Source organism: Crocodylus siamensis, chromosome 6, assembly GCF_052110815.1.
Source record: "Crocodylus siamensis isolate JL-2025a chromosome 6, ASM5211081v1, whole genome shotgun sequence".
NCBI classification, from domain to species: domain Eukaryota; kingdom Metazoa; phylum Chordata; order Crocodylia; family Crocodylidae; genus Crocodylus; species Crocodylus siamensis.
In genome coordinates, this window is record NC_143400.1 from 91,430,662 (window position 1) to 91,453,450 (window position 22,789).

At 46.6% G+C, this 22,789-nt stretch overlaps 1 protein-coding gene across 1 annotated transcript in view; it reads right to left on the bottom strand.

Moving 5' to 3' along the window:
- MCF2L2 (MCF.2 cell line derived transforming sequence-like 2) overlaps positions 1-22,789 on the bottom strand; it is a 232,733-nt gene that overhangs the window by 27,219 nt on the left and 182,725 nt on the right. The window contains exons 22-25 of the mRNA XM_090055259.1: positions 21,427-21,648; positions 14,551-14,643; positions 13,957-14,035; positions 7,529-7,601 (exon numbers count right to left, since the gene is read on the bottom strand). Coding sequence (XP_089911385.1) covers positions 7,529-7,601; positions 13,957-14,035; positions 14,551-14,643; positions 21,427-21,648 — 467 coding nt within the window. The remainder of the gene's footprint in view (positions 1-7,528; positions 7,602-13,956; positions 14,036-14,550; positions 14,644-21,426; positions 21,649-22,789) is intronic.

The window sequence follows — 22,789 nt, forward strand, 5'->3', positions numbered from 1 at the left end:
CTCCAAACCCACCAACATATCTGTGGTTCCCTATCAGATCCCAAGCAAGAGGGGGCCCATTTTGGGGGGGTGAGAAGCAGAAGAGTTTGCACCAGGTTCTGGCACAAAAGGGTGGCGATATAAGAACACCAACTATTTGTGCGAGTTTCAACATTTTGGACCTAAGTTTCAAACCCAGACACTCAGGAGATTCTGATACCATTGAACTGCACTGATCTGAGCACAAAGCTAAACAACAGTTACCAGAGTAAGGCCTGGTCTATACCATGTAGTTCTGCTAGCAACACCACGTGCATGTCCGCACTCCAAGCTGCTGTGGAGCAAAAGAACCCCTTCTTTCTCATTTCTGACCAAAAAACTTCTGGCACTGCCCAACAGCTGGCAGAAGATGTGTAAGGCATGCCAGCACCTTCTGCCAGTTACCAGTCTCTTTAGAAGCTGTGCAGCTCAAGGCACCCTGCCAGCACGACTGATTAAAGGCAGTCGTATGGATCTGCTAGGAACCACACCAGTGTTTACACACTTTGGTAGCTTCCCTCTTGGGTTAGGGACAGAAGTTACACATAAACTGGCTTAAGTGATCAGAAACAGGTTTAAACCTGTAACAGAACACAAGTTCAGTGCACATAAACCAGTTTCAAAATGACTGATTAAAACCGGTTTAAGATGAACTTGGTTCAATGTAGTATTGGACTTAACTGATTTAAGTTAAACCGGTTTATGAAACTTCTGCCCTAGACCCCTTCCTAGTTCTAGTTAAATCTGAGTCCCCCAGCATCCCAGTATTTTCCAGCCCTGGGTTGGGCTGTGCAGTCTGCTCCAGAGAGCAGGGCTGTCCCCATCCCTCTGCTCCCTAGCCACAGCAGTGAGGACTGGCTCACTGGCCCCCCAGGCAAACCCCTGCTGGGGTCTAGGGCTAGGAAGAAGGGAAAACTTCCCTTCCCCTGAGTAAGGAGCCACCCTGCCCTGCTGGCTTAGTGCTGGCACCGACTGTGGACTACACATCCCAGACATAACTGGAAGCAGGAAGGGGAAGTGATAAGCAGCCCTGGCTGGGTCTGGGTGCTGTGATTGTGGACTGTGAATCCCAGAGTCTTCAGGGGGCAGCAGGAAGAGGAAATTAGCACACAGTCCATGCTGGCTACATGCCAGAGAGCCATGCTGTAGCACCACCAAGCTTGTAGCTTGAGCCACTGCAGGCATGTAGCTGCATTTGTTGACTCAAAAGTGAATGTCTGTTCATTTGCTTATTGATTGAATCTTTGCAGCTTTGACTAACTTGCAAAGACTGAATCAATCAGCCTCAGGCTTTTTGACTGCCTATACTTAGCCTTGCAGAAGCTGCCTAGGGTAGATAAGGCCAACATCTAATTCACACAGGGATTAGAGCATCCTCTTCTCCATCATCTCCATATTAACTTCTTTAGATAGCACAGTGGCCATGATTTTTAGGAGACTGTGAAGGACACCATAATATTTAATCTTTCAAATGTGTAAGGGTGTTTACAATGAAGTAAGTTTATTTCTTGAATCACTGGGTTTTTTGAGACTCAGCAATTGTTATTTCTGACTATCTGACTAGCTTGCTAGAAAAGTTAACAGCCTTGGTCTGCTGAAGACAACTTCCTTTAGAAAAGAGGAAGGCGGTAACTAAATATCTGGCAGCTGGTGATGTAGGTGAAGGGTTGCCAGATGTCCAGGGCTAATAATAATAGTTTTCCACCTACCCTAATTATACTACTTGCTTATATGGGTGGTATAAGAGATTAACTGATGGGAGTATGGTATTCAGAAGGTGTGAAGCCTATGTAAGTGCTTAGTGTTGCTTATAAGTGTTATTAGATGTGGAAGACTCCCCTCAGGAAACAAAGGACAAGGACCTCATTTTTAAGCACTGCATGTACCAGAAAAGCTGTGTATGTAATGGGTCAGGGTGATCTAAACCACTCCCTGCCCTGACAGAAGCTACCAGGTGATGCCCTTGATCTGTATAGAAGAGAGGGATATGATGTGGACAGCTTACCCGATTTCCATGACAAAATGCACAAGGGGAAACTGGAAAGATGAAATATCTGTGAGATTCCTTCCAGGGTTTTCTACTGGTCCTTCTAGGAGCTGGATTATAGAGGAGGCCCATGGCTTACTACTCCTTGGGGAATAGGTAGATTTGGCTCCAGAAATTAGGTCTTGGATGACCAACCATATGTCACAGCTTCTTGCATCCAAGTCCCTGGTTCCTAATGACTTCTGCTCTCTAATAATGTGTCTCAAATAACACTGCATTGTCAGGGACTGTCCCATGTCCACTTTAATTGCAGCTAATGGGGTCAACTTTGCTTTGAAAATTTTGAAGTCCTAAGATGCCTAATAGCAAGCTCACATGCCTGCAGTATGCCTCAGCTCCCCCCTATTTAAAATGGAGCTGATAACACCTACCTATTACACAGGGCATTTAGGAAACCATACACAGATGTTGAGAAAATGCCTTGAAAATCCCCCTACTCATCACAAGACACAAAGCCCCCATAAATGCCTTATAACAAACTAGGCCCTTTAGCACAAAAATCCCAAAATCTCTAAAACCACCACATTTCGCAGGATCTACAAGGTTGTAATCAGGAATTATTTCATCCACAGAAACCGTTTAACCGGGGTTCCTCATAATTAATATGTTCCAGGAGTTATGTTGTTTGCAGTGACAGACACTTTTATTGCAACACCAGAGAAGACCGCGTGGGGGACAGAAAAAAAGACACCATGATATTTAATCTTTCAAATGTGTATGGGTGATGGAGTTAGTTTATTTCTTAAATCACAGGGCTTCTTGAGACTCAGCAGTTGATATTTCTGACCATCTGACCTGCTTGCTTTGGAACATCAGTCAAGGCTTATAGACTTTCTCCTGAAGAGACGTATATCTGCTTTTGCAGCTAGATGTCAGAAACAAAACGTAGACATTCCTTTTGAACGAAACAAGGGAAGAAGCCAAACCACACTGGTAATTTTTCCAGTGTTTCACAGTTCCTCTTTTGCTCTGCTCACGTAATGGCTAAATGCAGGCCAATACAGGAAGGGGGTAAATATTTATAAGAGTGAGAAAGATACCAAGGAAACACTTGAGCAGTTTCTGAATAGTATCTCCAAGAAAACCACAATAGTAGTTCAAAGAAGTGGTGCTCGGATTATATCTCATATTTTTCTCACCTATACCACACGCTGTTCTCCAAAAAATATCAGCTGCTGGAAACTGGGGGTGTGGGGTGGGAGGAGTGAATGCCTTAAGCGAGGAAATAGGAAATACGGTAATAGCTGCATTTCCCCTTTTTTCCCCTCTTTATTCTGTTTTTTTTTTTTAAACAAGGTGTAGATCATATTTGTTGCATGCTAGAAAAATATGGTATCTGTCTGTGTACTCCAGATGAGCACGCCTGGATGCCTGAATAAATCATTCATGGGCTGCAGAAAATGAAAGGTTATGTGGTCATAGCAGCCAGTTTCAGTTTTATAAACTTAAATAGATATAGAAAGTGCACACACGGATCACTTCACTGTCACTCAAATACAGCCACCTTGCAGGTGAAATCCTGCTCTATTTTGCACTTTAACAACAGACAACAGGAGGTCACAAGTGTTTAAGAGAGAAATTGAAGCTGCCAACAAATCAAGAATTTAGGCTGGCAAAATCTAAATGAAGAGAGATGGGCTTCAGGCAACTACCACTGCTCTTGCAAAGTGTTCTGAAATCTGTAATCATCTCAAGTGTTTAGGCCACTGGTATTAATTGTCTTTCTCTTCTGAAAGTCAGCACAGTGCCCTGGCATTTTGCTGCTCCTGCGACCCAAAGGGAAGAGCTCTTACCAATGAAGTCCTAAGAAGCATAGGACTGGAAGGGCGCATCTGAGTCTCACAGCCCAGCCTCCTGTGCTTCAGGGAGCCTTGTAATCCATGTCAAGTCCAAGAGGGCCCACACTGGCCCCTCCAGCACACCAAAAGGCACAAAAAGCCTCTTAACACCTTAGAGGAGCAATTCATAACCAAGGTGCTGTGAGATCCTATTAAGGGTGCTATGCAACGTTAACATTTTTGGTGTGCAAACCTGATTCAGAAGATAAACCCAGGGATTTCAAACAGGAATCCACAGTGTCAAAAACATTCTGACCTGTTGTGGCCAAGTTCTTTGCAACAGAAGATTGCTGTAGTGTTTTATCTGTAGCCAAAAAAGCAAATGAAAGCAAAGAGTTGGCATTTTAGAGGGAGGGTGGGGTGGGCGGGGAGGCACTAAGTCTAATGAGATGGACTTGGAGTCTAAAAAGGCCGAGAACCACTGCTGTATAGAAAATGTAGAGCATGTCTTCACTGGCTCCGCAGAACTTCTGGAAGCATGATCCTCAAGCCTGCCAGGCTAGTAGTGGACCTAGGGGCAGGAGAACGAGGCATCAGCCCGAGTGGCTGATTGAGAGGGGGCAGCCTGAGCATGCCCCATGCAGCAGCCACAGCCAGAGGGTGCCAAGTCTCTGACACTGTCTGCCAGCACCTGGTTTGCATGTACCAAACCCAGAAATGGGCCTGTGAATGTGCTCTGAGGGCACTTCTCACACCCACTCTCAAGATTTCTATCTCCGGTGTGCTTGAGAGCAAAGCCCACAGAACAGCTTCGCCTCCTTATTTCCATTTTTGGCATGTGTGGAACAGGAGCAATGAGAAGGGGGTGCTTCAGTGGCACTCCAGTGGAAGCTGAACAGACATACCCTTGAATACCTGTGGGCCTCCACCACAATGCACCACAAGCAGAGAGCAGGAGGGATCCCAGGGGCCACCCACTCCTTGGCCCCTGTAGGGCATCTGCTGTCAGAGTCACCAGCACTACCACACGCAGCACCTTGCTGTTCCCCTTGGCCTCCCCTCCAAACACAGAGCCAGCCTCAGCTTGCCTTATCTCATGGAACCGCTCCAAGAAGCAGTGTGACTGCATGCAGAGAGATGAAAGCAGGTGCACTGCCTCCAGCCCTCAGCTATGCCTACACACAGACCAATGGGGCAATAAAGATGTGCATGTTACTGTAGAGAACCTGACGCTGCTTCAGTATTAATGATGAGAATGCCAGGGAAGAAGAGCTCCGTGGATGAAGCCATTAATTAGCCTCAAACCACAGGCAAGATACCAGCAATACTGGTTGCTTTTCTGCTGATACTGAATTAACTAACATTTCTTTCCCAATCACAGAGCTGCTCAGTCTTGTCACAGAGTCATAGGCACAACCCGGCCTCTATGTGGAGGATGCCAGCGGGTGAGACTTCCTCTTGAAGCCACCCTCCCTGCCTCTGGCACCACCCATGAAAGCCCGTGAAACCCAATGGTGAGAAATAGCCACTGAAGGACTTCTATAGACCCAGGGAAAGGCTGGATCTACGCCTTCCCGTCTAGGGATTTAGTGTTTTTTTCTTCCCTAATCTTCATTCCTTTATTTCTATCTGACCCACGTCCTAGTGAGGACCACATTGTCCTTAGATGGGAAACCTAGTTGGGGCAGGTTGCAGCTTGCTTCTTCGTGGAGCTTGCCACTGTCTTCCTGCTCACCCCTTGTAATCCACCAGTCTGCTGTGACTGTATGGACCAAGAGCACTTAGACCTGTTTCCCTAGGACACGCTGTACAGTCAGGACAATCCGCTGCTTACTTTAAACTTCAGTTTATAGATTTCATAGACATTTGGGCTGGAAGAGAGACCATCGAGTCCAGCCCCCTGCCCCAGGGGCAGGAAGTCAGCAGGGATCATAAGATCCCACCAAGATAAACATCCAAAAGTGTGTTGAAGGTGTTCAATGTAGGTGCTTGAACCACCTCCGCTGGCAGGCTGTTCCAGACCTTGGGGGCTTGGACAGTGAAGAAATTCTTTCTTATGTCCAGCCTGAAATGGTCTTGCAGGAGTTCATAACCATTCAATCTTGTCATCCCTCGGGGCGCTCTGGTGAACAAATGTTCCCCCAGATCCTGGTGAGCACCCCTGATAAAAGTATAGGTGGCCACCAGATCGCCCCTGAGCCTGTGCTTTTGCAGGCTAAAGAGCCCCATGGCTCTCAGGCTCTCATCATAAGGTCTGTTTTCCTGCCCTCTGATCATGCGCGTGGCTCTCCTCTGGACTCTCAAGCTTCTCCACGTCCTTTTTGAATTGTGGAGCCCAAAACTGGACGCAGTACTCCAGCTGCGGCCTCACCAAGGCCGAGTACAAGGGGAGAACGACGTCCCGGGATTTGCTCGAGAAGCATCTATGGATGCAAGCCAGCGTTTTGCTCGCTTTACTAGCAGCAGCATCACATTGAAGGCTCATGTTCATCCTGTGGTCAATGCTGACCCCCAAGTCCCTCTCATCTGTAGTGCTAGCCAGTGTAGCACTGCCAAGCCTATAAACATACTGCAGGTTTTTCCTCCCATGGTGGAGAACCTTACATTTCTCAGTGTTGAACACCATCAGGTTCTCATCCACCCATTTCCTGAGCCTGTCAAGGTCAGCCTGGATCACCCTCCTGCCCTCAGGTGTGGATGCTTTACCCCAAAGTTTGGTGTCATCGGCAAACTTGGCCAGTGCGCTTCTGATTCCAGTGTCTACATCATTAATAAAGAAGTTGAACAATATGGGTCCAAGGACAGAGCCTTGAGGGTGGGGTCCCTCACTAACCAGTTTAGTTGGTTTTGAGTTAGAATAAAACACATTAAATGTTCATTGAATTAAAATTCAATTAAAAATGTCCAATTTGGGGGCTGTGATTGCTGGAATGAACTCTCTCTCCCCCTTGTTATAGTATGTTTAGTGTTTCTGCTTTGAAAACTTGAGAGTTCTCTCATTTGAATAGTTCTAGCATGGTTTGGTCCATTTTTCTCTTGCATTTCACTTCTCCCTGATTTTTTTTTCTTTGTTCCCCCCAGGGTGTTTTTGCCCAGAGATCTTCATCTTGCATAAATCATGCACAAAGCACCATCTCTGGAATACATCCAGGTCTTGGAAAAATCAAAAAGCAGCATTAACAAAGATTGCATCTGTTTGAAGTCTCTGACATGGTTCTGCAGAGCACTAGCAGTCCTGGTTATATCCCATGAGAACATCTGGTTTGGTTGATCTTGTTAAAAACAATCAAGAGCTGCAGGAAATACTTACAAGGAATCCTCAATCCACCCAAAATCTTTCCAGCACCAGGCTCCCTTACAAACCATTGCTGAAGGCCCCATTGAAGCCCATAAATCTGCCAGGGAATCTTGTTCTAATTTCAGCTGAACCTGGTGCTGATCAAACTCATGCAATATTCATACGGCCAGATGGTTCTTGCACAAAACCAGACTCTGGTCTTTTATGTTTGGTTTGCTTTGATATATTTGAGATTGTACATGCCCCAAATCTCCACCTGCATCTAAATGGATTGAAGATGCTGAAAACAAGAAGGTTTAAATTCTAGTTCACCTCTATGGTGCTTAAATGAGATCCTATTCTACCCTCTTCCACTCCATGAAAAACCACGCTTGGGGCTTCAGTTACCTGGATATGTTGGAGGAATTCATCGGTGCATGATAAACACTCTCGGTGATTCTTTGGTGTAGCTGGCTTGCTTCTGTCAGAGAGAAAGAAAAAATAGCTCCAAATTGCACTTGTCATTTCCCTTCAGCCCCTCCATAAAGGACAATGGAAAGGAAACCTGGGCCTGGGCTCTCCGCATAGCTAAAAGCGGCTCCAAACCAGATCCCTGGAACCAAACACCCTTGAAACCCAGGAAGGGTCCCATGTGCAGCAGAGATGAAAGTCATCAAAGCCAAATGAAAGGTACCACATTATGGGAGCCTTGGTCTCACTACTGGGTTAGGAAAGCCATGATATCTTTGTTGACTTTGGAACATACTAGTAAATCAGATTGCAAGAGTTTCTGCCCTGGGGTCAGGCTTGGGCTGGCAAGACAGGACCAATCTTCACCAAGTCTTTTGTGCATGGGGTGCTGGAGAAAAAAATCCCTTTGGGAATGTACTGGGCTGAAGTCATACCCCATTTGATCCTAGAAGGGAGTGCAAGCCCATTGATCAGGCAGGGATTTTAGAAGTCAGGAGTGATGCTTTATTTCTAATCGGTGCCACAGACCTGTGCCATCTCAGACAAATCGCATAAGCTCTGTCTCTTAAGTGATAAACCCTATTTATCCCATACCTTTGGTCCCCTCACTTATCTTCTGCCCATCTCTACTGGTTACTGCCAGCAGCCTAAAATTCTGGGCAGTTTCTAACAGTTTCAATTACAAAATGTCAGACAGAGGGGAAAAAAAATGTCCTTCTTTCTCCCCAGATTACACTGGTGTGAAGCATGGGTTGAAAAATCTCTAGTCCCGGACCAGAAACAGGTTGAATGTCTCATGGAACGAGACATTAGAAAAATAAAAACGAGGGTTAAATTAACACTGAACACAATTTTTATTTTTTGGCCCCAAATCTTGCCAGAGGGAGCACTGAATTCAGGGGATCACGGCATAGGGGAAAGCTATCTTAGGATATTTTTAGAGTTTGAGTAATGCATTGTGTAGGAATCCTTTTTTCCTCTCTCTGAGTTCCACACAGTGGGACTCACAGTGAATGAAGCAGCCTGGCTTTTCAGGCAGAGAGAAGGGACCACAATACACAAAACGCTGCCAGCGATGCCTATTTTTAAAACCTCTACATGAGGTCACCCTGTCTTTTCTATAAGATCCGTGGCACTTACAGAGTGCCTGATGGGTCATGTACTATAACGGTGTTACTGGCAATCACATGGGTAGCCTGCGTGCCTCACTCGTGGCTTCCCCAACCCAGCCTCTCAGAGCTTCCCTGCAAAACTCCTTTTCACTTCTGAGCTCATCCACGGAGCTGAGACTAAAAATATTTCCATTTTGGTGAATCAAACCAGAGGATCCCTTGTGGTCTTACCCTCCCCCTGGAAGTGGGTCTGCTGGCTTTCCAGTTCTCTCTTTCACAAGAAAAGCAAAGGAAATACTGGGCCGCCCATTCATTAACCACATGGAGCAGCTCTGTGGCTTTCCTGACATGCTGTAGGTTGTCATTTGACCCTGCCAGCTGCTCTTGAAGATGTCACAAATCGGGGCTGCCACCAGTGTGTGCTTCCCCGGGCTTTCTGAAACAGAACGTTATCACCGCCTCTCTCTGCTCCAGCACATAGAAGTCACTTCCACATAGCCATTAGCCAACACCTCCTGCATCGTCTGATGACAAGCCAGTTTGAGCTATTCCTGTGGCACGATGCTCAGGAGGGGCTTAAATAGCCATATAGCATCCTGGCTGCTGATGGCACTGCTGCATTTTGGCAAGGCCCTGCAGAAACATCCTCCCCATCAGTGAGTGATGCATGGGACAAACAAGGAGTCCCCACTATGCACTGCCCTTGTCATGGGTACTCCACTGCCATAGTGGAAGTGGAGTAGCCACTTGTGTGACACTGTCTGGGTTGTTCCAGGATGTGTGCTATTGTTCTAACCCAGAAGGATGGTGCAAAAATGAGCGAGGGTACCAGGCTGCCAGTATTGCTGGTACCCCCTACACCAGCATGCCCCCCACAGACACCCAGTTAGATGTCTGAGTGCTGCTCTGTTGATCAGGGTCAGGTGCACCCTCTGCTTTTCACAGTCACCTAAGCCGTCCCATATTGGCCTTCTCACTGCAGTGCAGAGATCTGACACTGCTTTTTTTTTTTTTGGCCAAGTAGGATTAGTTAGGACTCTGCCAACCAGGGTCAACTGCAGCCACAAAGCATCTGACTAAATTGCATTTTTCAGCAAAAGAGGTTTTGCCCTAATTATTTTTTTAACTGACTATCCTTTTTTTTACCCATTTTATTTTTTGCTTAATTTTATCCTGTTGCTATGGCATGTTGAATTGGAGATAAACAGGATAGACTGTCAGGGAGAAACCAATAATATCTCATTGTGCAAGCTGCATTACATAGTCACAAGGTTTAATGAAAATACTTAAAAATAAGTACCAAATACATATCTACAAACACACATTACACATGTGATGTGTAGCTAGATATACACACGTGTATATATACATACATGTGTGTGTGCACATACACACAGACATATAGAGAACATCTACACAAGATGTGAACTGCAGAGCTGCCTAATTAGCTTCACAGTAAATGTCTCAGTGTCTACATATGTGGCCCAATTGGGCTGCAGTAAACTAAAACCCCACAGCGGGTGTGTCTACACATGCCTCTTTTAACAGGCTTAGCCTAAAAGGAAAAAAAAAAAAATCACCATTTTATGGCACATTAAGGGTGTATGTCTACACATGCATACCCTAATGCACCTTAAAAACGGTGATTTAAGGCTGTGTGAGCCCAAGTTTGATACTGCATAAAGCAGGTATCAAATTTAGGCACTAATAGCTAAGTCACAGTGCACATGTAGATTCATTAATGAGCACCAACGTGGTGTGCGTCAATGGATGTACACATACGCTAATGCGCATTAGCACATCTGCATGTGCGCTAATGCGACTTAGGTATTCGCACCTAAATTGAATGCCCTTAGCACATCCACATGTAGATGCACACTTAAGTCACCTTAATGAGCCTTAAGCAGAAGTGCATTAAGTTTAGGTGTGTGTAAATACATGTGTAGACATGCCCAGCAGGTTAGTACTTGTAAATATAAGCACTGTCCTCCTGTGGAGTTTACATGTGCAGCAGTGCACATGTAGAAACTTAGGCAGTTGGCTGGGGCACAAGGGTGCTTCAGTGCAAGGGCTGCCTGCCAGCTAGCCTCGCACTGGAGCACGCTCGTGCCCAGCCAAGCCCTCTGCAGCACACTGAGCCAAGAAGGAGCAGCCCCACCCAGGCTGGTAGATTGACCCCCAGAGTCCCCTGCCAGCTGGGGCTGTTCCAACCCAGCTCAACATGTTGCCGTCCTGGGTGCATGTTCAAATGGTGTGTCCAGAAGCCATAACTGCATGTGTACACACACCCGTATATAAGTTCATGCCATTATAAGATGGGTTAAACCTCACAGAGCAGCGAATGTAACTACTTCCCTTCAATGAAGAAGATCATTCAGCAGATAGCTGAAAGAATAGCAGTCTCTAAACCCAAAGCGCAGGCACTGTAAGCCATGCTTCTGTGCCTAAGGTTAACCTATGTAGCAATGACAAGCTGCAAAGTGTGGCTTAGCAGCAGAGCCTGTGCCTGAGTGACCAGTGTGAATCTTTGCTGATGTAGCAACTAATTTAGCCAAGTAGTGTCATCAACGCATTTAACAAAATATAATTAAACAATATATTATATTATGGATCTCTTACAATATTAGACGTAGTGTGTAACCAAATATAGTCAATGTTATTTTGCTATACTAAATCTATTTTTATTAAAATGTTTAGATGATTTGTAGAAACAAAGCAGCCTTGTCAGAGAAGACCATAAACTAGAGGAAAGTAGTAACAGGTCAGTGTTAAGAAAAGGGGATAAGACCTCCCTTTGTACTTTCCCAAGCCCTCCTAGCTGACAAGAGATCTAGTTCAAGCCGGTTCTAAGTGTTTCAGTGAAACAAAGAAATTTAAATAAAGCCAATCTGAGACTATTTATGAAAATATGAAAGTCAGTCAGTTATAAATATAGGCCAAGGCTAAAAAACAACCAAACCCAAACCTTCAGACTTCTCGGAAGCTCAGTGAACCAATGCAAGTCCCAAGGGGAACAGAAAACCCTAGCCAGTGGACCGGTTTCTTCCCTGAATTGAAAGCTATGTAAGCACTGTCTTTACTGATACAAAAATAAATAAATAAATAAAAACCAAAAGGAAAAAAGAAAAAGAAAAAAAAAGGTCTGCTATTGCATATCCTAATAAAAACTGTGACTGGAGTGGTCTCACTAATCAATCAGTCCCTCCCCACCACACCATTTAAATTTAGTATAACAACTGGTGTAACAGCACTTCTCCACTCAAACCAAGGACACACATGACTACTTGGGAATCTGAGCTGTGGGAGCAGAGGGGCTGCGCAGACCATGGGTGGGGGGTGGTCCATTCAGATGGAGAAGCAGTGACAGGGTATGGAAACAGACTGAGAAAAGCCCCTGAACTAGCTATCACTCAGGAGATGTCTGGAGAATGGGTGCTGCTTGTCAGAGGTGCAGCTCTAAGCAGGGAAACTGTCCCTGGTAGCTTGAATCCCTCCGTCTTCAAGGAGGCAGGGCTCTGTGCATCTTTGCATGTAACTAGAGCTTGCATGAAAAGAACCTGACTCCACTGCCAATTCCTCCTTCCACCTGAAACAGCCAGGAGTGTGCCTAGACTCCTAACGGCCCCCAGCAAACTTTTAGTCTCTGGCTCCCCTTTGCCAGAGATCATGATAATCATCATCATCATCATCATCAAAAATTACCATTTTTGGGCCCCATTTCTGTCCAGGCCCTGAGCAGCCACCCAGTTTGCCTATGCCTGTGTCTAACCCTGGGGACAGTCTACAAGGTCTTGTATTTTGGCTAGAAGCTTAGGTCGCCAGAGAGTAACAATATCTTAGGTACTTCTACAGCCGCATTACTGCAGTAGCCAAGCACCTTGCCATTTTTAATGTAATTGTCCTCACAATCTCCCAGTTGGGATGTGGATTGCTACTTTTTACATTTATGCCGAGACAGAGAGACTAAGGGTTAAACGGTGCACTACCAAGAGTGACTAGAAATAACGGTCACAAGCTGGCAGAGGGTAAATTCAGATTAGATATCAGGAGGTGCTACTTCACGGTCAGGGCGGCTAGGATCAGGAACCAACTTCCAAGTGAAGTGGTGCAGGCTCCAACCCTGGGGGTCTTTAAGACAAGCTTGACAATCACCTAGCTGGGGCTGTTTGACCCCAGTACTCTTTCCTGCCATGGCAGGGGGTCGGACTTGATGATCTGCTCAGGTCCCTTCCGACCCTACTGACTATGAAACCCCAAATTCATTTTGCACAACCAGGGCACATGCACTGCAGAACTGCAGTTTGGACACTAACACATGGTTTGAGATTTTATTTCATCGTGTGGCAAAACAGAATCACTGTGTGCATGAACCTTTGGGGGGGGGGAAGGGAAGAAGGGGGCCCTCCCACCTTTTAACCCAAGAGCCAGTGCAGGGTACTTGCCAGGGGGCAGAAGACCTTGGTTCTAGATACCCCTTACCCACCATGGGTGTGAACCGCCTTCTCAGCAAAGTGCTTCAAGCACGAGGCAGCGAAGTATTGGTCAGACTTCTTTCCAGCCCTCCTCGAGCTGACCCATTGCATCTTGCCCAATTCATGGATAAAAGCACTAGGAAAGTTTCTACCCCATTAGGAACAAGGACCCAGGCTAGAACCCAACTCACTGATCCACACACTGTCTGACTTTGTTTGCTTTCTCCCAGCCTCATAGCTTTCCCTCTCTTGGCTACTCAAGTTACTGGGTTCTCTTCTTCCCTTGCTGTTTATTCTGTGACTGAAATTGCAGGACTTACCTAGCCTTATGCATGCATATCCTATGTCACTGCACAGCCCCACTAAGCATACTTAATGGGCACACACAGAGCTAAATGAGAGATTTTGCAGAAATGCTGAGAATTGCAGTTTTGCGGCTGCCTATGTGCCATTTGGATGACTAAAGCCATGTAGGATTTAGCCCCAAAAGACTTGCTTAAGGTCATACAAGTCTGTGGTAGAGCAGGAAACCGAACCTGGGTGTCCTGGGATCCAAGATGGGCACCCAAATTATTGTACCATCCTTCCTCTCCTCACAGGACAGGTCCTTCACCATTTCAAACATGCCCAAATGCAATAATGTATTTCACTTAAAAAAATTATTTTGAACCTTGATCTTGCTGACTGCATGGGCACAAATCCATTTAGTAATTCTGAATACTGAATACTGAATACTGGGTAAAGGGTGAGTTCAGCATCACACACTCACTCTGTGTCCTACCTCTGCATGCTTCCAGCTGGCCTGTTAGGACCTTCCGAATCTCAGAAACCCAGATGTTTTTCAGCTCAACAGAAGATGCCTGTAAACACAGGAGACACACAAAGTAGGTTTAATCAAGGAGGCTGATGATCCTGTGATGGCGTTACACAGAATTTGTTTTTAGTTTTGCCTTGGAATAACCCCTCTAACCAGGACTGGATAAAGAAAAAAAACCAAAACAAGCAGAAGGGCATTTTTCAAAGTGAAAAATATTAATCATACTGAAAAAGAACAATGGGAACTTCAAGATCCAATCTGGCCGCCCAAGACATTTTCCACACTATTGTTTTCTTTTTTTATCCACGCTAAAGTCCTGACAATTTCCTCTAAGATAAACTTAGTGTTCCAAAGGCACAGGAAGAGAGAGGCTCCCCATTCCATTTGTTGTTTGATTCAATTTACATTTTGTTAAATGAGTTTATTTTGAGGAAAGGAATAACATTAGAATTGCTGTCCAGTTTCTTCTCCCACTACCAGACCAGTACAACCAGAAATCACACCCTTGTTGGAGAGAACACCAGTGGGAAAGAAGTCATAGGAAAGCATGAGCCTCACCTGAATGATATAGACCTCCTCCCTGCCATTATACCAGATCTCAAACTTCTTGTTATCACCCTTTACATTCTCCGTGATGCCAACGGTACTCATCTGTTTCAACATTAAAAAAAGAGAACTGTCAAATTTGGAAAGTGTTGGCTTTTTTTTTTTTTAATCAATTCCCAGCATGCTGTCTCCTGGATAACTTTTGAGAATGTATAAAATACCAATAGGCTCCAGTTTTGTTTTGTTTTTTTTAAATCAATGTAATCATCTCTGTATCTATTTGCCTGTTGATATTTTGCTGTAACAAAATCCAGACAACACTGAGAAGCAATGCATTTGTTATAAAGTGCTGATTTAACAATTTCTCTTCAATACATTTTTAGCTCAAGTTATCATTTGAGTTTTCCCCCCCGACCTATATTAAGGCAGGTTACATGAAACGGTGGAAAGCGAGGCCATATTTTAAGACATATACACACAAGAGGAAGACGGTTAGAGTTGAGTGTTCAATAATTCTGTATTTCCCTATTTATGCACACTTGGTTGCTAAACAATAATGCTAGATTGTTGCCTACAATGAGGGTGATTCCTTGTACCTTACAGCATAGCATGTAATGCAAAATTCATGGTTCCTCACCCCTGAGCTACAGCACGTAGACAGAATCTGCTGTACAGAAGACACCTTCCCATTAGAGTTTATCAGATTTTTTTTGTTGAAAACTTTATTCATCAGAAAATGCTGTTTGAACAAAGATGAAGCTTTTTTGCTAAACCATACCATCTTCCGTGGCATTTCCTGCAAAAGTTTTCAAAATTAAAATTTGAAATGCTTATACAAATTCAAATGTTTTCATGGGAAACCGTTAGTGACACTATTTCAGAATTTTACATTTTGGTCTTCCACGTTTAATAATATTTTTACTTGATTTCATGACCTGTTAGTAGGACAGTGGTAAGTCATGCATAATATGCACATAATACGATTCAAAAAGAAAACTGACTTCAAGATGCCAACTTGTCCGGCTCTACCGTCTACACCCAGACGCAAAGAGCACCAGTTGGCATTCTTTCACGTACAGTACACTCTGCACACCAAGATTATAAATCATCTATTGTCTGACAAGGATAGTAGATACGTTTCATGCACAGCAGGGAAGACAAAGGATTATAAATATATTTAAAAACAAGTAAAATACATTTTTCCATGCATTTGGGCACTAGCAAAGCTACACGTTATATATATGTATGGTTTCTATTGCTGTAACATCTTTGTGACCCAATCATGGTCCAGGGTCATACTGTGCTCTGCAAACATGTAAGAGAGAGGGGATCCCTGCCCCAAAGTACTCAGACCTAAGTAACAATTTGAGCATATTCCTGTTAGATATTTTTCATATTCTAAAAATGCCTCTGGGTCTCAACTGAAATCAGTGCCCAGCTGTGGGAAGTAGTGTGCAAACACACTTGGGAGACAGCGCCAGCCATACAGAGTGTAGTGTCTGACACAGCGGTTCTCAGTCTTTTTTCATAGTTTCATAGTTTCTAGGGTCGGAAGAGACCTGAGCAGATCATCGAGTCTGACCCCCTGCCACGGCAGGAAAGAGTACTGGGGTCAAACGACCCCAGCAAGATGTGCATCTAACCTCCTCTTAAACACCCCCAGGGTAGGAGCCAGCACCCCTTCTCTTGGAAGCTGGTTCCAGACCCTAGCCGCCCTGACCGTGAAGTCGCGCCTCCTGATGTCTAATCTAAATCTCCCCTCTGCCAGCTCGTGACCGTTATTCCTGGTCACTCCTGGCGGTGCTCAGGGGAACAGGGACTCCCCCAATGCCTGCTGGTCCCCTCCGACTACTTTGTAACAGGCCACAAGATCCCCCCTCAGCCTTCTCTTGTGGAGGCTGAACAGGTTCAGGTCCCGTCGCCTGTCCTCGTAGGGCCTGCCCTGCTGCCCCTGACCATGTGAGTCGCCTCCTCTGGACCCTTTCAATGTTGTCCACATCCCTCCTGAAGTGCGGCGCCCAGAACTGGATGCAGTACTCCAGCTGCGGCCTGACCAGCGCCGCATAGAGGGGAAGGATCACCTCCCGGGACCTGCTCGAGATGCATCTGTGGATGCAGGACAAGGTGCGGTCGGCCTTCCTGACTGCGTCCCCACACTGCCGGCCCATGTTCATCTTGGCATCAATGATGACTCCAAGATCCTTTTCTGCCTCTGCACTGACGAGAAGGGAGTTCCCCAGCCTGTAGGTATGGTGCTGGCTCTTCCTCCCCAGGTGAAGCACCTTGCACTTGTCAGTGTTGAATCCCATCCTAGTCTCATCTGTCCACCCCTGTAAACTGTCCAGGTCCAATTACAGCCTATTCCTCCCTTCTAGCCTGCCCGCATCCCCCCACATCTTAGTGTCATCAGCAAATTTGAACAAGGTGCTTTTTATCCCCTCGTCCAAGTCGCTGATGAAGATGTTGAACAGTGCGGGCCCGAGGACCGAGCCCTGGGGGACCCCCCTGCTCACATCCTTCCAGGTCGAAAACGACCCGTCCACCACCACTCTCTGGGTGCGGCCCTCTAGCCAGTTGGCGACCCATTTGACTGTGTGGGGGTCTACATCACAGCCCCCCAGTTTCTTAATGAGAACGGGGTGAGAGACAGTGTTGAAGGCCTCCCGAAAGTCCAGGAAGACGATGTCTACTGCTACCCCTGTGTCTAAGGATTTGGTGACCTGGTCGTAGAAGGCCACCAGGTTGGTCTGACAGGACCTGCCGCTAACGAACCCGTGTTGGTTGACTCTAAGCATAACCTCCCCTGCTGGCCCCTCGTGGACATGCGCCAGGATAATTCTCTCAAAAAACTTAACCAGGATCGAGGTAAGACTAACTGGCCTATAGGGTCCTCCTTCCTCCGCTTTTTGAAGATGGGGACCACATTGGCCCTCTTCCAGTCCTCTGGCACCACACCAGAGCACCATGAGTGCTCGTACAGCCGTGCCACGGGTCCCGCAATGACCGCAGCTAATTCTCTCAGTACTTTAGGGTGGAGATCATCCGGACCAGCTGATTTGAATACATCCAGTCCCTCCAGAAGTTCCCTAACTAGTTCCTTAGTAATCCTTGGCCTAGGTGCGCCTCCCCTGGAGTGTAAGGGAGGCCCAGAGGTGCGGTGGCTGTTCCAGTCCCTGCTCAGGAAAATGGAGGCAAAGAAATCGTTAAATAGGTTAGCTTTGTTGTCTGGTGTGACGTCCAAATTTCCTAGCGTGTCCTGCAGGGGTCCCACGTTACCCAGAATCTTCTTTTTGCCCCCTATGTATTTAAAAAAAGACTTCTTATTGTCCTTAATCCGGGAAGCTAATCCCAGTCCCATCTCCGCCTTGGCCTCCCTGACTGCCGTCCTGCAGCCCCAAGCAACCACAGTGTAATCCTCCCTGGGGATTGTCCCTCCCTGCCATTGGGTATATGCCTCCCTTTTACCTAGGAGACATTCCTGGATGCTTTTGGTGGCCATGGGGGCTTGTGTGCCCTCCTGCTCCCTTTGATCCGTGCTGGGATTACCTCTCTTTGGGCTTGGAGGATCGTCTCCTTAAAGAGCAATCACTCTCCTTGGACACCCGGCTCCCCTCCCCTCCGGGACCTCAGTGCTTCCCCAGCTATTCCCCTTAGCTCACTGAAGTTTGCCCTCCTGAAATCTAGGGCTGCTGCCTTGCTGTAGGCCTTTGCCACCTTGCGCTGGATGGTGAATTCCAGCAGGCGATGATCGCTGTCGCCCAGGTGGTCAAGCACCCGCAGCCCCCTCACCAGGTCGTCACCAGTGGCCAGCACCAGGTCCAACAAGGCATCTCCCCTGGTGGGGCTGTGCACCTTCTGGGTAGGGTGGAGGTCCTGCATTTGGGCTAGGAACCTTTGTGAGCAGTCAGACCTGGCTGACTGCTCTTCCCAGCATACATCTGGAAATTTCAGATCACCCATGATGACCACGTCCTTTGACCTAACTACCTTTTGGACTCAAGATGCCCCTTGCATGACTCAAGGAATCCCTCCATAACTTTTGTGAACCGAAGAGCACTCCACCTCAAAAACTAAATTTATTTGTTACAGTGCTTACCTCCTTGCAGAGAAGCCAGGCAGTGGGGGCAGTGCACCAGGCAGGAAAAGGCTCTTCTCCCTGTTGTATGTCTTCTCCTCTCCCCCTCCCATTTCTTTTTTTTTTTCAACTCATTTGGGTGGTGTGACAGGATTCAATCCCCAGGGGCAGCTGCGATGCCACCTTGTGGCCTGAGTCTCCTGCTTGGTTCAGTCTCTAACGTAGCCCGCCCTCAATTGCTCAACCACCCCACCTCGTTTTTACTAAAGCTTGAATAAGGGAGGCTGTCCATGGGCCTTAGAGAGCCTCAGTTCATTTAAGTCACCACCAGGTCTCTACCAGACCTCAGTAGTTTTGATCTGACCCTTAAGCTTAATGGACCCTCTTGACCATGCAAGGCACCTATAGCTTTAAGGCAGGGGTGGGCAAAATATGGCCCATGGGCCACATCCAGCTCTCCAGGCCATTCTATCCAGCCTGTGGGACCCCCCAAAAACTTAGAAAATTAATATCTATCTGCTCCTGGCTGCCTATCAAAGATGACAGTAACCAGGGACAGTAGGACTCAGGGGGGACCATCAGCAGAAGGCAGAAGCCCAGCCCTGTCCCAACCCCCAGCCATGTCCCTGCCCTCCTGCCTAGGCACTGCTCCAGCACCACATGGCTCCCAGCTGTATTGCTGGATGGGGAAGCACAGGACCATACAAATACGCCAGGGTGTGTGTGTGTGTCTGTGTGGCGAGTCCCACAAACATGCACCCATACCCCGCTTGCCCTGCCATACATGCAGACCCCCACATCCCCTCATATACCCTAGCCACTCTACTACCCCCACAAACCCCATATCCACCCACACCCCACATATCCACATACATCCACAAGCTCCATCACCTCACCGCCACACCTATCCATTCCCCACAGGCACAGCCACCCCCTCATACCCCCACAGAAACCTATACCCCCCCACAAGATACAAGAGACAGCCTTCATTTTAAGATATTATATACAATCACCTCTATGTGCACTACACAAACACATGTAAACCAGAACAAAAATATTTTTTGAAATCAAATTAATGAATGTTTTAGATGTTTGATTTTTAGAACATAATTTGTCTTTTTTTTCTGGTTCTGAGATGGCAAAACCTCTTGGTGAAAGGACTACTCCCACAAGCAAGGGGAGGGACTTCTAGTGGTCAAGGTCAGGTGTTAGGGGGCAGGATTTCCAGTCACAAGATGGTGACCAGAGGGTGGGGAACCTGTCAAGTGGTGCGGCTACGCATGCAGCCCTCAACAGCTTGCCAAAATTTGGTAAGCTGCCCTCCACTCAAAATAATTGCCCACCGCTGCTTTAAGGACTACTTGAGCGTCTGGTATCAGACCTAGGTTCTAAGTTCCAGCCTCCCTAACTGTGAGTCTTTGACCGTACCAGTCTCTGGTGGTGGTCCCTCTTGGACCTTTGTGGGCCCTGGCTCCACTCCTGAGCCAGTCAAGGTCTCCAGGCTCCCAGGGTCTGGTCCTTCCTTCTGGTCCCACCCTCAGGCCAATTGAGACCTCCATGCTCTCTGGCCTGACTTGCCCCCCTAGAATCAGTCTCCAGCTGTGGCCCCTTCCAGATCTTTGGCCCCTCCTGGGGCCTGGCCCTACCCCTGGGCCAGTTGGATTTGCCAGGCTCTCTGACTCTGGCAGTCTCTGGCTATAGCCCCTCCTCTGGGCTTGCAGACCTCCTGGTCCCACATTCAGACCCTCTCTGGGCTACTGGTTCTCTGAGTAAGCCTTGACCCTGCTCCAGTGGGGTTCAAGACTAAACCACCAGTCCAACTTAATTTTTAAAAAAAAGGTTTCTGGCAGACCCCCCCCACACCCTCTCTGGGTTTAACATAGAATAAAAGACACTTGCCTGCATAAACAGCCTGTCTCTGCCCCACAAAACTTCCCCTGTTCCCAGACTTGCAGAGCTGCTTATCCAGTTCTCCTGTCAGACTAGGTGCACTGCTGCCAGGAGCTCCTACCTTCATGGCTCTCAGGGCTCAGGCTCTGGGCTTTTATGCCTGAAGCTCGGCCTCCTTCAGGTCAGGTAAGACCTTAATCAGCCTCCCCTCTACACCTGCAAGCTGCCTCTCAGGCAGCTTCTCCTCCTAAAGGGACAGGCGCACCCCAGTGCCCTGTCACAAATGTTTTTGTCTTAAAATTAGATTTTCAAGCTTTTTGCAGCAGGAATCATGTCCTGTTACAATGCCTAAATCCTGACTGGAGAACAATGGGGTTTCAGACCCAATATGTTCCTTAGGCTTTACCATAAGGTTATTTATCCTGTGTATTAATAGCAGTACCACCACCACCAGCAGCAATGTAATATCTTCCGAGATAAGCTTGAAGCATTTACACTAATCACATTTGGGATGATTTGTACTTTCTTTGGGCAATGATTTATTATGGTTGCCTTCAAAACCAAGCAGTATGAATAGTGTATGTATAGCAGACTGGAGCCTTATACACTTAAACATGGAATCAGGTGCTACTAGTGACATCTAAAGGAGCACATCAAAGTGCTCAGAGGGAAAATCTGGCCTGATAGAAAAACTTCTGTTAATAAACAAAGCCTTAATTCATGGGTTGAAGCATCACTTCTGCCAATTGTAAGATTTGCCCTGTATTCTGCAGTTCATTTGCAGCTACTTTGATAACACAACATGACATCTGTAACAAAGCTTCTACCGACTGAAGCCAGAGAGTAATAGAGCTATTTTTGACTGCAGAGATTAGAAGTTAGTGGATTATCCCTTTCCTGCCCCTCCATGGCAAGTTTATTACCTTTAATGAATTTTTAAAGCTGTAGGAAGGTGTCTTCTCATGGCCATCTGTGTTTTCCTCCCGTTTCTTGCAGAAGAGCAGCATCTTGGCATAGAGGAAGAGATGCCTTTGCATTGGCTTGAACCTCGCCAAGTCCTTCACCTTGTTGTGACCCTTCTTGTGGTCAGTCCAGACATTGAAGGAGCCCTGCATCAGCAGCTTACCAAGCTCATTCACATCACCCTATTGGAGAGGAGCAAGAGAAGAGGAGGAAGACATAGTCAGGTTCAAGCCCTGGTCCCAAATGCAGTGTAATTGGGGTGTGGGGTTATGGTTACAGAGACAGAAATGCTTTTTGTTCATTTGGGCCAATCCCACAGAAGGCTCCAAATATCAGGACAAAGACCTGGAATTTGTGCCCTGGATGGGGAGCTAGCATGGGAAAGGGACCAAAGAATTTGCAAAGACCTGAGCTGCTCAGCAGACCAATGGCAGCATTGTGTGCCAAAGGGAGCTTATTCAGGGCAAATGGGAGAATCTTTGAGAGTCACCCATTGCTTGCAAAGCTTTGGGAGAATCTCACAAGCCATGCAGAAAGTTGAAGGAGAACCTGCTCACCTCTAAAGCCCTGAAGAGGTAAAATTGAAAGAACTCCAACCAAATCAAGGGAAGTTTAGGTTGGATATTAGGAAGAATTTTCTCACTAGGAGGGTAGTAAAATACTGGAACAGGTTACCCAGAGAGGTGGTGGAAGCTCTATCCTTGGAGGTGTTCAAGATCCAGCTAGACAAAGCTTTGGCTGGGATGATCTAGTTGAGGATGGTCCTGCTTTAAGCAGGGGATGGGACTAGATGTGATCTCCTGAGGTCCCTTCCAACCCTAACTTTCTATGATTCAAACCCAAGCGAAAAAGTCAAGGAAAACCCAGTATTTTGCATTGACTCTAAGGAACCCTTCATTACTTCAGTGATATTAAGAGCAGGTTCAACCAGCACCAGTTGCACCAGGGGATGCTGCAGTCACTGGTGCAGTCCTGTTGTACATGCTACAGCAAGCTATAAATTCAGCAAAAGCTATACATTCAGTTAACCATTTCACCTGAGTGGTTGCATCAGGTGAGGTCTGGCTCCAAAGACTCTGCAAAAGGGTTTTGCAAGAACCTAATGCTGAATACAGGTAGCCCCACAATTTTGTTTACATGACTGCAAAGGAAACAGCTTTTCACAGAAACAGAAACTGTTCTCAGGAAATCCTGGCTTCTCTGACCTTTAGTTAACTATTGTAGAAATGAAAAGAAGCCCTGCCACTTCCAAGGAAACAGGAGTCAAGTCCATAAAGTGTGCACGTAAAACTCACTGGGTCTATGTTAAGTCCCATCCCATCA